We start from the raw sequence: 19,344 nt of genomic DNA, 5'->3' as shown, positions 1-19,344 counted from the left end.
TTAAGGACTAAAATTTTGCAACACACGTGACCTACCTCCATGACACATTTGTTGTTATCCTCGCAGATAAGCACCAAACAACATTGTTTTCGTGTGTTTGTCCAATTACATAAGCTGCTTGATTAATGAAATAGATATTGACAATTCGCTTGGAAAACCAACAAATACCCAACGACACTTGCATAAGAGGAATTCCTGAATAAGCATAGGTCTGTTCTACGTGCCTTTTGAATTTCAACCAAAGATAAAGAGCTGAATCGTTCCTCAACGTATTGGATACCTAAACTCCACAAGTGCCGGGTAAATTAGTCCCCTAGTTCATCATTAACTTGGTAGTTTTCTGCATGATGAATACAAATAATACAAAGAACAAACTGACTGGGATGTCATCCTGGTTACCAAGGTCCTCTTTTGCTGCACGGAACACTGTTGCATTTGATTTGTGTGTTCCTCGGAATATCTTCCAAGATACCCGTGATTTAACGCATGTACAGCCAGAAGGTTATTACTATTTTAATAATTTAGATACTTTTCATAAATTAAAGCCATGTTGCGTCAATATTTTTAATTGTTTAAAGACACCTGCTACAAGTGAATCAACACCTATGATTTCACAAACATAAAAATGAAAGAGGAGTACGTTAAGGTATGGAACCAACACTGCCTCGCTGTGAACTTTTTCATTATATGATGTGCAGTTGTCATTATATGATGTAAACACAACTTTATACGATGTATAAATATGCTAGTAAGATGTGCACAAATTTTTGTCTGATGTGCAAACATCATTATATGATGTGCATACTTACTAATGTGATGTGAATATATACGTATATGATGTGCAAATATACTTATTGGAGCTGAACTTAGTTTGAAATATTTCTTGAATTCTTTTTTATAATTAAGAAATAATTCATGGCAGTTGTAGATTTATTTTCACTTGACCATGGATTTGGTATTCATATTCGATTATTTTACCCTGAGCGTAATAATTAACTGTGCATACTGTAATATTATAGACGTAGAAATCACTATGTTATCCGTGTAAACTCATCGAACCTTAAAATAAACTTATTAGTAAGAGTCATCTTACCAATGTTGTAATAGATCTTTGAACGTAGTTTACATTGACACTAGTATCGATTTTGTCATCAGCGAATTACAACATTTCTAAAAGTGTCTTCTTTTCAAATGGGATGTTTCAAAATACACCTACGTTACTTTTTATCTATAGCGAGGTTAACTCCTCACTATCCCACTGCCTGTCGATGTATTTATGTTTGGCATTGTACATAATGTGTTATTTGACTGTCTATGACGGGTAAAGATTAAATCCATGGAATGTCCTTAAGTTGATTTTAGTCTCTGTTGCATGTTTTTTTATTATGAATTGTTTTTGGCTTTTACATGCAACTAGCTATCAGTAACTCCGAGTACGCTGAATTAGTATTTTCCTGTTAATTTGACCTGTTAATACTACTTGTTATGCTTTTAAGTTACATGCTATTTACTTATTGAGTTGTATCTGGTCTATATACCAGTGTTTATATTTACTATACATTTTCACAATTCGTACTATGAATATCAAAAGTATGTATTACTTGTTTGTACACAATATTCCCTTTCTCCATTTTACTGGATATCTAACAACACAACTATTTGTTTTTACCTGTGTATACATATCATCATGAAAAATGGCGGATTTTTTTATATATTTTTTTTTAAATTGTTTAATATTGAACAGCGGTAAAATACTCCAATTATTCATTCCTCATTATATTGATTTTGTATTTACATTGTATCATAGATCAAATTTATTCGTTCAGTGTATGTTTACTTGTGTTCATATGTCTTTTAATTGAGCTATGCCATTTCAATTGATATTTCATAATGCGTCTTTCTTTCTTCTGATGTTACACTTTTTTTGCAGATAAGGATGAATGTTGGGTTCCATTAAAACGTTTAAACCCGCTGTGATTGCTTGCATCTGTTCTAAGTGAAGAACCTGACGTGCAGTATAAGTCGTTCTTGATTTGGTTCATACGTATTTATCGTTATTTCTTGTTTTTTATATCGATTTGCCCGTTAGTTTTACCGTTTGAATTGTTTAACACTAGTTATGTTTTTGGACCTTCATAGCTTGCTCTTCTGTGTAATCCAAGGCTTCGTGTGAACTACTGTTAAAGACTGTACTTTGACCTATAATGATGAATTTGATAGTATTGACTCATTATACGATCTTCCCATGCTAATCATTTGTACGGTTAGGAGTATCTCTTTATTTTAATAGGCTGAATTGGAATAATGTTAAACAATGATTTTGGCATTGATCATGATAATGTTATTTCGATGCCTACATTTCGTGTCTCTATTGGAAAACGGCTGACAGACGATAAAGAGAGCATGTACATTTACTTAATGAAGCATTCTTGATTATAAGTTTGATGGGGAATGTGAGATGGAAGAACTGATGAAATGTTCATGATGTTATGGAGAAACAAAATATTATCCCTTTATAGTCTGAAAGTTAAGTTAAAAACTTTTAAGATGCTTTTTCTTTTGGCCCCACTTCACAACTTAGCTAATAGGTGCTATGTGTCATTATTGTAAACATTATGCTATAAACATGAGAAGAGAAGTGTTGGTTAAAACAACCACTAGTTACTGCTGTTTTATTCTAACTAATTACTTTCTATTACGAATTATTGCACGATAGCTATTGATAATACTCGGTTAAACTAATTATAAACAATAATCTGATGGTCTGATTTATATTATTCGATCAAGGATAATTGTTTTGAATGAAAAACTTCTTAAAGGGGTCAAAAGGGTATATATTAAATAATCCTAATTGATAACATATACACAAACTACAAATTATAAACATGTGTGTCAAAATCTTTTATGCATGATATCAGTCCCATACATTTATATGTGTATTATTTTCAATATGAGGGGTCTAATCGCAAACATTACAGGCATTATAAAAAAAGATTTCATGAAATAATATTCTATGCTTGTTACTAGAGATAAACGTTAGATAAACGTGTTCACATAAATTTAAACATGTCTTAAAAGGTGGTTGTCTGCAAAAATGTATATATGTTATTATGTTTTATGATTGAAAGTTGGCATCAACATGTAAAGAACTGAAAGTCACCACATGGCGCTTATCAACGAGAAAAACCCATACCAATTGCAAATTTCACCTAGACGGACAAATATTGTCCTCATGGGTTAAATAGTCCTAGCGTTTACCTATATATGAATGTTGATTGCAAAGGACACTGAAAGCTTCAAATCCTAAATTTCATTCGGATTGTAATTAGACAACTGTTAATCACCCATTAGACATTTACTGGATGTTTACGTTTTTTAAATAAAATTTATAATATTTGTAGCAACGTTATACATAAAGACATTATACATATGTTGTTCGGTGTTAGCCAAGGCTCCTTGTTGAAGGCCGTACCTTGATTTATAATTGTTTACTTTTAAAAATTGTTATTTGGATGGATAGTTGTTTCATTGGCACTAATACCCCATCTTCCTATATATCTATTTAATTGATCATGATCTTAATTCCTCTGTAAGAATAATGCTACATGTATGTTTTCTAAAAAGTAAAGCGCTCTTTTAAATCTTTTAAATCTTATTTGATTTACTGTAATTTAAGTACACAGCTTCTTTAGCATGTTTAGGTTCTATTTCTGTACCTAAAATATATAGTACTGGGAATTTACTTGTAATGTGCAGTACTATTTAATTACTTTAAATTATTGCAATATTTAGCTACCTGTATATTACATTTATTGATTTAAACTTGAAATTTTAAGAACTATAGATTTTTGGTTACACTATTACATTTTCGGCGGCAATTTGAAAATGTTTTTTTTTTTCAAAATGTCTCAAAATTATGATATATTGCAATCTCTGTTGATATTATTTCTGTACAAATTGTTTTAGAACATATCAAGTACTGTAAAAAACACAAATATTACATATGATTTTTAAAGTAAAGAAAATAGTACCTATGCAAAAGTAGTAGTGAACGAGTACATGCTGTAGATTAGATCTACTACAGTATTGGAAATTAAATATATACGTGAAATAACAGAACTATACTTGTGCTGAGTTGACTTATTTGCAATCATACCAAATTTCCCTTTTTCTATTCATCATGTTCATGGAAAACATCGTTTTATAATGCAGTAGATGTTTATTACTATTTATTACTCGTGTCGTCTGTCCGAATGAGATGCATATTTTGGGATTATGTGGTGATCAGAACGTATATGAAATCAGCAATTTAAATACTTTCAAACTAGATAAGATTTTCGTGAATCATTTCGACAGCCTGGTGTTTGCAAATACACATTATATAACTTGATAGATACCCAAGGCTCCGTGTTGAAAATAAAAGAAATGATGTGGTTGGATTGGTAATGAGACAACTCTCCACAAGAGACCAAATGACACAGAAATAAACAACTATAGGTCATTGTCAGCAATGAGCAAAGTCAATACCACATAGTCAGCTATTGAAAGCCACGAAATGACAATGTAACAAAATTCAAACAAAAAAACAAAGGCCTTATTTGTTTAAGAAAGAATAAACGAAAAACAAATATGGTACACATACACAAACGACATCCACTGAATTACAGGCTCCTGAAGGCTGTACTTGAAGGCCGTACTTTAACATATAATGGTTTATCTTTACAACTTGCATGGATAATTGTCTCATTTGCACTCATACCATATCTTCTGATATATATTTTTATCATGTTTATGTTTGTGTAGCATATGTGTTAAATCTAGAAGAAAAAATATTTATGTTAGCAGGAATGCAGATAGACAACCATGAGTGAACCACATAACCCACAGGTAATAGTATCTGTCATCAAAATTTAAGAAAAATAGACAAATATATTCAACACAGTAATACATTTCCTACCTCCATGACAAATATGTTGTTGTCCCTGAAGATAAAACACAAATACTTTTGTTTTTATTTGTAAAACTAAATTCAATCAACTGCTTGATAAATGAATTATGTAATGATAATTCACATGGAAACTAAACATAAATCCTCACGAAACTTACCAAAAAGGACATCCTGAATAATTGAAGGTCTTTTGGAATTTCATACAAAGGACTTGATTTTCCATTACTGTATTATATGCCCAAACTACATAAGTGTCCTTACAAACAACGATATAGTGCTAGATCTTCCTAGTGCTACACAAAACCTCTTTTTGAATTATTAATATCTATATTATCAACAATCAAGTCTGGCTTCAAAGTTTTTGGGAAACTGCCTATTCTAGAGGTAGCTTGAATCAGATTTGGATACTTAAAAATCCGTAGATCTTTTAGAGTGAAAAAATCGATTTGCTTTGTTTCATGAAAAGGAATGGCCAATGTAGATACAAGTATCTTGTCTTAGAGTGGAATTAATCCTGCTTTGTACAGCATCACTCTGATTCAAACACAAAATTCTCGAAAACTGACATTAACAAGATGCTTGATTTCTTGATTGACAACATATTCGTTACGTTTGGAAGACGTGTTTCTCAATAGACGGTCGATATTTCAATGAAAACCAATTGTGTCCCTCTCCTTGCTTCTTCATTATTATTAGGCTGACTTCATACAGGAACTTCTTAGGTAAGAGAGAAGAAGCTAGCAATATCCTTTAACTTTACATTCGGTTATATAGATGATGTGCTCTCGCAAAATAATTCAAAATACGGTGACTTTGCTGAACGCACCTGTCCCATCGAACTATAGATGAAGGATACAAAAGATACAGTTTAGTCTGCCTCCTATCTTGACTTACATCCAAATATGGACGAAGCAAGTCGGTTGTAAACAAAACTTTATGTCAAATGAAAATATTTCAGCTTCCCAATGGTGAACTTTTCTTTTCTGTGTATAAACATTGCAGCAGCGCCTGCATACGGAGTATATATCTCTCAATGTTCCTGGTTAGTATTTTCTATCATGATTTCCTTGATAGACGGTTGCGGCTAAGTTGACATCATCCCTTTGTTAGTTTGAAGACACTCTCACGAGTTGGTTAACCCTTTTGGAATAACCGTTTCACAGATGATACAGGATATGATCCTAACGTCGTAACTATAATCCCGTTCCTCTTTCCATGTATGTGACCTACCGAGCTAGACTATTTACTGGATGTGTAATAGCATGAGCAACACGACGGGTGCTACATTTTGAAAAGTATCTGCCTTAACTTCCGTAGCACATGAGATCACTATGTTTAGAAATATATATATGTCTTATTTAAACTCGGTGTTATCATGGTTATACAGTTGTGCTATATATACTGTAAACCGGGAAATGTTCGCGCCGTCTTTATTTCGCGATTTACTTACACGATCCTAATTTGCGCCGTTTTGAATTCGCAATTTCCCAGTGGCCTAGATAAATATTTTCATAAATGATTTGGAAAGTGAACAGCTTTACAAAAATATTAAATCTAATGATAAGATCAATCAGAAATCTTTTGTTTTCGGTTTATTAATGTTAAGTAGATTAAAAGTTTGGCATGTTTCAATTCTCGTAAAAACACATACACAATAATAGAAAAGTAAACCTAATTAGAAATAAATTAAAATAAAAGGCTGTCAGGATTAATGCTAATTAATCGATCTTTTGATCTGATCAATTCAACGAGGTGATACCTTTATTACTGATTGACAGGTGTCATTAACATACTCGTAATGAGTGTTGTTTACATAACAATATCTGTAATGTTCGCTTTAGTGAAATAACTGATTTTAGTTAAATACATGACTTTTAACATTGCTTTTAATTAAGAGATATAGTTATGATTCAATTTATATATTTGTCGTCTTATATATAAGAAGATGTGATATGAGTGCCAAGAGGCAACTCTCCATCCAAGTCACAATTTGTAAAAGAAAATGTAATTAAAAGAGTTTTTCCTTAATATTTTCGCGTTCATTTTTTTTTCGCGTATCACTTCTTACCGCGAAAATAGCGAAAAAAAAACTACCGCGAACATTTCCCTGTTTACAATATGCGATTCCTTTATTACGTACTCCATCTTATGAATAGAGTTTCCTCGAAATGCTCGCGCTTGTTTTATTATCGCGATTCAATTCTTATCGCAAAAATTATACTATCGCGAACATTTCCAAGTTTGCAGTAATTGGTGTTTAATTTAGATGGGATTTGAATTGACAATCGGCCATCTTGAGATATACATTAGCTTTAATTAACTATCAAATACTTTATTTCAAAAATGCTATAAAGCCAGGTTTAATATACCATGTTCTACAGAATATTTGCCGGGTCAGGAATGTGACAGTTATCTATGTTGTTTCCATTCGTTTGAAATATTTGAGGTTTTGATTTTGCCTTTTGATTAGGAATTTTCAGTTTTGAATTTTCGTAGGAGTTCGGTATTTTTGTGTTTTATTTTTTTTCTGACAAATTAAGTAGAGTTATAATTTCAGGAATATCCATACAATGGGAAGCAGAAGAAACAGAAGAATAAATGGAAAAATAATGGCAGCCCTCAGGTTTGTATTTTTGTTGTCGATAAAGTTAAGTTTAAAAGCAGGTAAAATGTTCGACACTATTCGAAAATATGATAAAATAAAAATAAAAAATCATAAAATATAAAAACGATAGATTAACAAGACAAAAACAATTAAAACAGTATAAGAAATTTTAACACTTGCATGCAAAAATTATTTAAATAGAAGTGAGATAGGATTCAGAAATGCGCATTCATATTTGCCAAAATATGCAAATTACGAATAATATGGTAAATCTTTGAATAAGACTATCCTGGGATCTGAAGATAGAAGAACACCACAACATGTTGCTAGTGAGTTGAGAAATAGACACATTTCACCTACCACAAGTAAATATGTCTCCCTATGTAAAATGATCATGTATCAATAAAGTAAAATGCATTTGTCTGGTAGGACAAAATATTGACAATTTACGTGTTGAAATATACATTTTTTCATAATAATTAGCAATGCCGTGAAACAGATAAGAGTCGTATTGACTTATGAATATGTGTTAATTTCATGCATTGTAATATTTACAGGTCGTCCCAGTGGATGATGATAACGGAAGAAATAAAAGAGACCCTCAGGTGAAGACGCTACGATCTGTTATTAGTATATAAGAAGAAGTAGTAGAATTTCGAATAGAATAATAAACATATATAAATTGGGATAATCAAAAAACAAAATACAGATAAAGGCAACAGTAGTATCCCGGTGTTCAAAGGACATAAATCGATTAAGAGTAAAAAATCCAGGTTACAAACTAAAACCGGGGAAACAGATCAACTATAAGAGAAAACCGACCAACAAGAACACTGAAGTGGACAACAAACACACTTCTAATATACATATACACGAACTATTTGATACCAACTGTCATATTCCTGACTTGGTTCAGGACATTTAGAAAAAAATATAGGTTGAACCTAGTTTAATGTCTAGCCAAACATCCCGCTTGAAGACAATGTCAAATATATACAGAGAACACAACATCAGGCAATTTAATAGTCGATACAACATGCAAACTGCTGAACAACAACGAACATTTATCATCAACGATAAACAGCACAGGATATCAATATAGTGACGCGCTAAAGTTACTAACATACAATCTCTAACTTTATACAATTATTTTTTACAAAACTCGTCCATACAGTATTCATAACCATAATTTTATGGAAAGGTATTTTTCTAACTGTTTGAACAACTTGTCAACAACAATAAGGCATGACAAATTATCTAATAAAAACTTTAACAGGAAAAACCAAAAAAAATCAACATAAATTTTGCATGTACAAAATATCGAGAAACGTCGTATAGAAATGCAAATTCACACCCTTTGTAACAGTCATATTCGGAAATATGACAATATGGTATTGAATGGCAATTTTATAAATGTTTGGTCAAGAAAAGATCACACATAACACATCATTCAACTGGAACAATAACAAAACATAAAACATAAATACATGAATGTTGGATTTACAAAATACCGAGATACGTCGTATTGCAATGTAAATAGGTCACGTGCGATATTTATATGAGATTTTATGAGGGTAATCAGAAGATAGAAGACGTTTTAAAAGGGTATTTATTGGTTAATCCTTTCAATTCAAAATATCGAGTTTCAAGGTTGATAGAGATATATCCAAAAGAGGGACGAAAGATACTAGAGGGACAGTCAAACTCATAAATCGAAAATAAACTGACACCGCTATGGCTAAAAATAAAAATGACAAACCGACAAACAATAGTACACTCGCCACAACATAGAAAACTAAAGAATAAAGAATAAACAACTCTAAGTATGTGTTTAAAAATTCATCTTGGAGAACTCCCTTGAAATTCATATTCAAAATTGTTTATTTATCACACTAATTTTAAAACATTATTCACTTGGTTGATTACCTCATCTTTTATGGATGATGCAATAGCACTGATGAAAAAATAGGTGTTAGATATTTGTTTGTAATTTATGAAAATGAGAAAACGTTCATACAAATCCAGTTTATGTATTAAATTACCTGTTTTATATAGCTTGTTTGTTTCCGTAAGTCTTACACAAAAAAATAAAAAATATAAGAATATTTGTTTGTCAAGCCTAGTATCTCTTGATTCTTTACACCGTGAAGCCTCAGATTATATTTTCTTTAACCAGCTCTTATCTAACGTAATTGAAAGTTCGTTGAAATTTAATTGATACATGCTTTTATATAAAGGTACAATTTTCTTTTTCAGAAGAAGAAAAAGAGCGATAAAGGTGACGATAAACAATCAAACCGCTTTGCAGAAAGCAAAAACTTCATACAAACCATTGCAGATGTCTCGCTTATGATGGCAAACATTTCACAATTAAGAGCAGTTTTGGGTTTGGGCGACGAAAACCAATTCTATATTTACCTCCTAACGCTAATCATCTTTTCGTTAGCGTCACATGTACTATTCGTTCTATTTACTGTGATAAGAGCGCATTTTAATTACAAGCACCGTAATGCAGTCAGCCGAGCAAAAGCAAATGGAATCAACAAGAAATCTTTTAAGTTCTGCTTTTGTTGTAAAACGAAGTATAGACGTAAAGAATTTATTGACAGTGATCTGTGTCAATGCCCACATTGCCGTACCGATATTTATATGCACTACGTTTGTTACTTTCTGGTTTTCATAACAATTTGTGCAAACATTGGAATTACAGGAATTGGAATTTCGGGAGACTGTTAAGCTTAGAAATAAACTATTTATAAAATGACAATGATGTAACGCGGAGATATTTATATGAAATGTTTGAGTACAGTTCTAAGAATCTAAATGTTGTTCGGTTGTCTTTTCTGCCAATCTTATTCATGATATGAAAACAAGATGATTTCATCTTCACAATTGTTAACCTTATCATTGGATTGTAACAAATTTCCAGCAGCGACTGCATAAACACGACTTGTGCCAAATGAGCACATGAAATCACCCCTTGTTTTCGTTGTGTTCGTGTTACTCAGTCTCCCCTTTAGTTTTCTATGTTGTGTTTTGTATACTGTTGTTAGTCCTATAGTCGTTCTTGTTTTTTTGTTATGACATTGTTAGTTCTTTAGCGACTGATGAGTTTGAATATTCTTATTCTATCTTTCGAAATTCTTTCATAGAATTAGGAAATATTGCAGAAATTGACCTCTATATCAATAATTGTTAGATAAAGGCAACAGTAGTATACCGCTGTTCAAAACTCATAAATCCATGGACAAACAAAAAATCGGGATAACAAACTAAAACCGAGGGAAACGCATTAAATATAAGAGGAGAGCAACGACATAACACTAAAATGTAACACACACAGAAACGGACCGAGCATAAGCCAAAATCCGACAAGAATAACAAATATAACATCAAAACCAAATACAAGTACCGTGACACGTCTAATCGCAATTTACACTAAAAAATAAGAGAAAACAAACGACGCAACGTTAAAATGTAACACACATAGAAACGAACTATAATATAACAATGGCTATATTCCTGACTTGGTACAGGACATTTTTAAAGGAAAACATGGTGGATTGAACCTGGTTTTGTGGCATGTCAAACCTCGCACTTTTATGGCCATGTGAAATATAAAATCAAAATGACAACACAACACCGCAGGACTACAATATAAATAAATTGTTGAACACAATTGACAAAGAATTACACGAACAACAGCCAACAAAAACCAACAATTCTAAAATGTTAATACGCCAGAAGTGCATTTTGTCCACACAAGACCTACTTGTGACGCCCAGATACAAAAGTTTGAAAGCCGAAACAAATACATAGTTGAACAGCATCGAGGACCAAAAGATGAAAAAAGTTGTGCCAAAAACGTCAAGGGTTTTCTGTTAGTTACCAGAACATCCCTATTATTTAGAACAATTTATACTTTTGCAAACAGTAAATTTTATGAAATGACTATACAAAAGATGTACATGAATGATGATAAAACTGAAGTATTAACTAATTACAGGAAGCAACTGAAATACATTACATAACCAGACATTTGCAACACAAAAAGTAGACACATCCGAATAAGTTTGAACCTCAACGCTAGGTAACGTAATATTTGAAACTGTAAACAATGACCAAACAATGACGTCATTTGAATTTCAAAAACAGATCATCAAAACATGAAAAATAAACCTACGATTCTTTCGGTCATTTTGGTGTTTTTCTAAATTATCTACTGTGCATTCATTTATACCGTCTATACCAATTTTCGTGAATTCAGTAAAAGATGTATTTTTGTGAATATTTGAGTGCATGGTTTTGCTCTATTCTACTTACAAGCTCATAGAAAACGTGTAATTTTTGAACATGTTAAATCGTTGTTAAACTCATGAATAATGGCATCCACGGAATAGTAGTGCATTCACATAATTTTGACCTTCAAAATGAATTTAAAAGTTTCACAGCTTTAAAAACTATGTTATAAGATAGAAGATTTATTGTTATTAAGATGAAGTCAAATACAATTTGTATTTATAGCATATATACAATTAAACTATGCGTGCAAAACAATCATTGAAGAAACAAATTATGGATTCATTTTAATGCGGTATATACAAGTTTCATACAGAATTTCAAAGTTGCAAAAGATTTGTTTCAATTTCGTTTTATGACAAGGAGATAAATTGATGAAAAGATTTAAACTTTGAACTAGCTTAAATAATGCAGAATATTAAACAATCAATCTTCCCTGGTATACAGCTTATGGAACCAACTAATGTCTACAGATATAAAACTCCAGAGGTTTTTCTCTACAAGTAATTGGTGTTAAATCGGAATCCTCGTCATCAAATTCAAGAGAAATGATATGTTATAGTATCACCTCAGGGTCGCAATCTCAAATCTTATTACACATGTGATGTATACGACGCGTTTTATCTGGATTTACCTTTATCAGACGCGCTAATAATCAAATATAAAGCCACGGATGTATAAATATCTGCATATATATCGAAATGATATACATAAAAAGCAATGGATTTGCTAAAAAGATTGAACAGTTACTTGCAACATTAAATATTTTGCCATGTTTGGAAAAATCATGATACTATTTCAAAAAGGCGTTTATTTTATGCAATTCATACCAAACTTAATGATAGATATCTTAATTATTAGAAAGAAAATGTATGTTGTGATAATAAATCAGTACACGGTAATACGCTGAGAAAATATAGACAAACTAAAAAATATATATAAATTGGAAACCTATTTAATGTTTGATATAGACAGAAACATAATGGGGCATTTTGCTTAATTTCGCATTAGTAATAAGGTTTTTAGAATTTAACAAGGGTGTCACACTAAAACCCCTGTGCAAGAAAGAATTTGTTCTTTGTGTCTCTTAGAAGTATAAGATGAATTTCATTTCACTTTAAAATGTACAAAACTAAATATAATTAGAGATCATTCCTTTTCGAAAATTAGTGGAACTATTCCTTTTTGAAATATGACTAATGAAGCAAAATTTAAATATTTGTATACGTGTGGTGAGACTGATATAATTAGAATTATAGTTAAATTTATAAGCGACATGTTCATTTCTAGAAATGCTTTATTAAGTACTAACTAATTCTGTGGTACCACTTCCTCATACAATCTTTATGAATTTGGTATGATGTGTATGTTTGTTTGTTTGGGTATAACCAATGTGTATTGTTTTGGTATCAATCCTGTAATTTTGGATTTCAAACCAATAAAAATTACTCACTTATTTACTTACTTGCTTACTTACTTACCCGTATCTTTGTCTCCTGTAAATCTGAACTTCTGCAAGTTATCAGTTTTCAAAATGACTAAAATAATATTGATGTTCGGATTACTGAACGTCCGATGGCAAATTATCTAGTATGGTATTATACAAGAATAATTTATGAAAAAGGCAAATACTTAAAAATAGACAAATTGATGTCTTATTCTTTACAAGTCCTGTTGTACACAGTGTACAATAAAAATTATGATATTTTGATTTGTTTACAGAAAGAGAAAACATCAATTAAGATATATAAAATTTCTGATATCTGTACATGTTTGTCCACTGAGATGTCCTTTTTGATTTAGTTTTTAATATAGCAATGAAGACCTATATTTATTATTGTCGAGCGTGATTCAATTTGTTGTTAACTTATTCGCACTAAATGAAATAAAAAAATTGCATAACCTGGTAAAGAAGTTAATCCTACTCATGAAATCGGATATTCGTCGAAACATTGACTTGATTTTGTTGCTATTTTTTTGTTTGTTGCAATCTATACTAATTATTCAGAATGCGGCGTTATGTTTTAATAAAAAAAGGTTTTTTCTTATGTTTCAGGAAACTGATGCATGATTAACTTCATGTGTTCAATACGCAGACTACGTTAATGAAGTCTTTCTTTGTTAGAATAATATAACACCAGCCAAAGGTAAGGTCCAAATATATTCATTTTTGTTCTTGCGGAAATCATCAATATTTATAAGATGAATATCTATTTTTTTCATATTTACCAATTAAATTATTTAAGTCTAAAATAGAAGAGGAAAAATTCAGTAATACCTTTTTTTCATATTAAAAACCTTAAAGTCTGATGACCGAAATGCATTACAGGCCGATTTTTTTCATTCTGTTTACATTCTAAGACCTTGGAAAAATTTTACTCCAGAATATTTTTTTTCTGAATCTTTTCTCATTTCAAAAGGTGTACACTGTTATTTTTTTTCAAAACATACATGTCAGCCATTACTTTATTCTTTAGTTGGCAGCAACAACACGTATAAATCTATTATGCATCACATCCAATACCAATTTGTTTCCTCATTTAAATAAGTATATAAATTACACAAATCAAAACAAGGTGATCATTTTAATCTAGTTCGTAAAATTTTTGGATAACAGCCAAAATTGCAAAAATAATTAAAATAAAATCACGAGAAAAGGAGTTGTCAGACTTTCAAACATTGTCAGAGTAGGTATATGCAGAGTAGGTTTTTTTAAACTAGCAAATTGTTGGTACCTGTATAACTGCAATTTGACCTTTTAATCCTTTTTTATAGACACGGTTGCCATGTTTGTTGATCAATCTGAACAACAATCACATATCTTATTATAGACATAAAATAGATCAAGCAGACAAACTATTAGTTCAATTCATAGAGCAGTTTTAGAAGATACGATTTTTCAAAGAAAGTGTACAGATAACAAAATAGGTATTCCTGTGTATTGTATAATATATATAAAAAAAAGAAGAATGATATGGTATGATTGCCAATGAGACAGCTATCCACAAAAGACCAAAATGACACAGACATTAACAACTATACATCCATTAAGGTAGTTATGACAATCAGAGTGTTGCTTACCGGTCTAATTCCCTGTAAGAAAATAATAATTCTTAACATATTTGGTATACAAAGATTATGACAACTTTGTCAGAATGAGGACGATTTAGAGATGCCTACTCATGTATGGTGTTGTTGGCTTGATGAGATTGAAGCTATCAGAAACAAAGATTTTTTAAATAACCCGAGATGAAAGGTGTTAATTGGACCAAAACTATTTTTTCATGAGAAAAAAGTTTTAAAGTCTTACGGTTCCATTTTTTTAAGGATTAAATGGGTAAAAATCCTGTCTGAAGCTGCATATATAGCTCATAGTCATTTGCGGATATTCGTTTTTTTCTCTAGCTTATATAACCATATCGTTGCAGTCAATTGTTTCCTACATACCGTTCGTTCCCTGTCATGATTAGGAAAACAGCAATTGTAAATCCATTGGACACTAACATTAATGATAAGGCCATCACCGAAAACAATGAAAATTGGTACCCAACGAATACAAAAATTCCACAGTATATTAAACTGCTATTTATGAATTAAGGACTTTTCCTGTACTGGTTGTTCGAATGTACGTTTTGTGAATCAACTAAACAAAGTCAAAATAGGGAAATTATTGAGATCTTAGGCAAGCGTGTTTGACCCTGCCTTTCTTCATGTGCCTTCCCAACGTCGAGATCATCGTAGAAAATAGTCTTATGTGATATCTTGATGGTTTTTCCTTATTTAGATGACAGGATAATTGTGATTGTCACTATACAATCCATTCATTTCTTTTTTGACTCGGATAAGAGAATGACATAATGTATACAGTAAAATACAATATGTTTGCTCTCTAGAAGCATTTTAGTTATTTTTTGCAGGCGAGTGTCAGGCATTACCACCTATCTACACAATCTTCAAAACCAATACTTGCTCAAAATCCTATTTTATTTATTACCTTTCTAAGCAGTTTGTATTTTGTAGTTTTGTAAGACAATAGAGTTGAAAACTTATCAAATATAACTATTTGCTTTAACCGGACGTATACCACATAACTTTGTCACGATAAAGTATAATTGTCTTTGTTTAATGGGTAGAAATTGCACTGATGTATAGATCATTCCGTGTCTCATACGATTGTCTAGCATATATGCTGCTCTATAAGGATTGCCGAGAAAATATCCGATCGGACGTTTAAATATGTAGTGTTAACCAACTTGAACTGTGGTGTAATTCTTTTTTTATACAATACAGAAATCATCAAATTGTGAAATTATAATTCACAATCACAAAATTAAAGCAAATTGTCAGTATTCGACATACTTTACTATGATAGGAATCTTCATTATCTATCTGGTAAAAAAGGGTAAAATATGTTTAGATACTAACATTGACCAATATAGCTTCAGTCGTATAAAAGGCAGGTACTCTCTTTTGTTCTTCTATTCTTTTCATTATGTATCTTTGTCCTGTAATGTGCTATCTTTGTCCTGAAATTCAATGAAAAATTATTAAATGACTATTTGCATTTTGTTTAAAAGATATCGATAAATTTCTGAGAAAAACCGACACATTGCTACACGGAATAATTTATTTCCTGATTATGAAAATTATATTGTTATGAATTGCACAACAATTATTTGAGATAACAATGTATTTGCAATTGTAAGACATATGTTATGAACTTCACAAATCTTTGATCATGTTTATCGATAGTTAAATATTGGTTGTAATGCATAACACCAAATAAGTTTTTTATTTTTTTTATTTTGAAAGTTATGATGTAATTAACTACAAAAACAATAATAATTTAGCAGTTATTGATCATTCAATTGTTTATATTCTCTAAAATAAAAGCATAGTATCGTATAACTGATGGTGATGCTTACTAAAAAATACATATATGTACGAAGTAATCAATGTTAATAGGAATAAACCTCTGCATGTGGATATTTTTTGTCCGATTGGCTGTAACTAATAAAAGTTGTAAATAATTTTAGATTTAGGAATGCGTCTCCTTCATGTTAATCTTTATTTGACTTCTTAATCATATAATATGAGATTTGAAATCGGCAAATTACTATTGGCTTATATTACCTACCAAAACATTTGGTGTACACTTTGCAAAATATAACCAAAAATGCTTAAATTTTCAAACTGTTAAAAGATAACGGCAGATCAGATTTCCTGTGAAATTGAATTTTAATACTATACAAGAATGATTGTGACGATAGGAACAGTAAACGTTTTTTCAGCTAAATTTCACCATATTTCTATTTCAATTTTCTGGTTTCATTTTATAGTTGCATTATGGTTGGTTGTTGCAAATCACGTGAAGTAATTGATGACGTTAAAAATGTTGCCGAAATGACAGAAAAAATTACTAAAAAGGCTGGTGCAGTTAAAATAGCAGATGTAGTGGGAAGTGTTTCCAAAGCTGTCAATGCAGTCGACGGAGCTACAAATGCGTTTGAAAGTTGTATGTATTTATCTTAGTAACTATGCGTATAATATCAGTTTAATATATACAAAATAATTAAATAATTAATGGTAAAAAAAATCGAAACTTCATGAACATATCTCTGAAACATAATGACCGGTTTGGTGCTCATGTTCCTGGTCTTCACTGATAATTCTTATGTTAAGGAAACGTTCTTTTGGCGTATTGCATTATACATCTTTGATGAGATTTTACAAACACTGAGTCGATGTCACTGCTTTTCGCACCCCATGTGTTTTATTAGCCTATTAGTCAGCAGTTGTGTTACAGCATGACATACTGCAATTGGTACAATAGTCTTAAATATTTGAAATACCCAAGATTTTCTACACCAGACATATTTGGTACGACTTTTATTGCTCATACTATTTAATCAGGCTTTTTTTGATTTTATACTGTATAATTTTACGTAATTAGTAGGGAAAAAACGCGAAACAGTTTAAGTAAAGCTCAACTTGGTTAGGTAATGTGACCGAATAAAATAATGTTGAATAATTAGATATATTTTTTTCTAAATTACATTGAATCCGCAAACTAAACTGTAATTGTAAAAGAAAAAATACGGATAGAGTTTGCATATCAAATTAACTAAGATAGCAAATTGCAACTAAAAGAAGCACTAAAAGTATAAAAGTTCATTAAAAGCTACCATAAGTATATTCTGATTGATGGCAATATCTGCAGAGAAACCCAAGTATTTGTTATGTTCATGTTAGTGTCAGCATTAACCAATTGACGAAAATACATTTACGAAAGTTGTAATATTTCTCCAATTTGGTTCAATGTTTTCAAAAAGCTTCAGCATTAGTATTCTTATTGACTTAATTGTCCGTGTGCTGTCCTTTTTTTACATGAAAATAAATTATCACTAAACCATTACACCTACCTTTTTGGTTGTTGATTTTTTTTCAATTTCTTTTAAAAAAGTAGCCACATTAAATAAATCGTGCTATGAAATTGTATAACACTGCGAAAACAATAAATTAGTGTCGGATTCAACAAACACTAGGAATCAGCTAATATTTAATGTAAATATAACTATCTGTTTCTAGATTTTCTGTGTGATTTTTAAATGCATACTGCTTTTCTATCTTAAACCTAGCATTTCATGTTGTATGTATGGAAAATATTTTTGTAGTTAAGAATGGTGATATATTGGAAGGCGCTGGTCATATGGCTAATGCTGTTGAAAACACGGCTGGTGTAACACAAACTATAGCTGGAATAGCCGGCGCTGAAGATGTTGCTAATGTTGCTAACATTGTAGGAGATTCTGCCAATTTAGCTGGTAAAGCTGTCGACATTGGCGGAGATGCGGTTAGGGTTGCCAAACATTGCTGTACTGTTATGTGAATTATTCAATCTGAGAAATTCAGTTATTTTAAATGAATTGGAATAACAAAAAAATATGTTCAAAGTAACATATGATATAACATTGTAAGTTAGAAAAAAGGAAATTTTGTTTACATGTATTAACAAACTCATGAGCAAATACTTATTAGTTTAATATTTTTGATCCAGATTGAATTACATCTGTCAAAAAGCAACCAAAACGACATTAGCGATCAAACTACATCGACTTCTAGATATCTCCGTGTTCACAAAAGCTGTCAAGAGATATAAATATCTTCTCGTTAAAGCAAATGCCCGGAGTTCTAACTTTAGACAAACACATGCACATCAGTATAAATTAATTATGAGGTGCTCCTTTATCAATTTAAATATAATTCATTAAGTGCATACGACAACATAAAAAAGTATAAGGTACGCGTAAAACATCTTTAAAGAATGCCGTATTGGATAATACTCAAATTTAAAGAAAAGGGACGAAAGATATCAAAGGGACAGTCAAGCTCATAAATCTAAAACAATCTGACAACGCCATTGCTTAAAATGAAAAATGAAGTTATATGCACTGGTGAGGGATAATTCAGCTTCTTTGCAGATAAATGTAAT

General features: G+C 31.0%; 2 protein-coding genes across 2 annotated transcripts; both read left to right on the top strand.

The window, feature by feature from the left end:
* The first annotated feature begins 4,841 nt into the window (after positions 1-4,841).
* On the top strand, positions 4,842-13,594 carry LOC134698069 (uncharacterized). Its single transcript, XM_063560359.1, has 5 exons — positions 4,842-4,887; positions 7,506-7,571; positions 8,111-8,158; positions 9,810-9,939; positions 13,575-13,594. The coding sequence occupies exons 1-5, from the start codon at positions 4,864-4,866 to the stop codon at positions 13,592-13,594; spliced, it is 288 nt and encodes a 95-aa protein (XP_063416429.1). The 5' UTR covers positions 4,842-4,863.
* A 328-nt stretch (positions 13,595-13,922) lies between these two features.
* Positions 13,923-19,103, top strand: LOC134697170 (uncharacterized). Its single transcript, XM_063559244.1, has 3 exons — positions 13,923-13,999; positions 17,192-17,367; positions 18,527-19,103. Exons 2-3 carry the CDS (start codon positions 17,199-17,201, stop codon positions 18,739-18,741), a joined length of 384 nt encoding a protein of 127 aa, XP_063415314.1. The 5' UTR covers positions 13,923-13,999; positions 17,192-17,198; the 3' UTR covers positions 18,742-19,103.
* Positions 19,104-19,344: the final 241 nt, after the last annotated feature.

The sequence above is a fragment of the Mytilus trossulus genome, chromosome 14 (genome assembly GCF_036588685.1).
Source record: "Mytilus trossulus isolate FHL-02 chromosome 14, PNRI_Mtr1.1.1.hap1, whole genome shotgun sequence".
NCBI classification, from domain to species: Eukaryota; Metazoa; Mollusca; class Bivalvia; order Mytilida; family Mytilidae; genus Mytilus; species Mytilus trossulus.
Note: the sequence above shows the minus strand (reverse complement) of the source record. Positions and strands in the feature narration are given on the sequence as shown.

Coding starts and splice junctions, on each gene's coding strand:
- LOC134698069 (XM_063560359.1), top strand. CDS start 4,864: ATGAGTGAACCACATAACCCACAG. Junction 8,159..9,809: donor GAAATAAAAGAGACCCTCAG/GTGAAGACGCTA, acceptor TTTCTTTTTCAG/AAGAAGAAAAAGAGCGATAA. Junction 9,940..13,574: donor ACAATTAAGAGCAGTTTTGG/GTTTGGGCGACG, acceptor ATTTGTTTACAG/AAAGAGAAAACATCAATTAA.
- LOC134697170 (XM_063559244.1), top strand. CDS start 17,199: ATGGTTGGTTGTTGCAAATCACGTGAAGTAATTGATGACGTTAAAAAT. Junction 17,368..18,526: donor TACAAATGCGTTTGAAAGTT/GTATGTATTTAT, acceptor ATATTTTTGTAG/TTAAGAATGGTGATATATTG.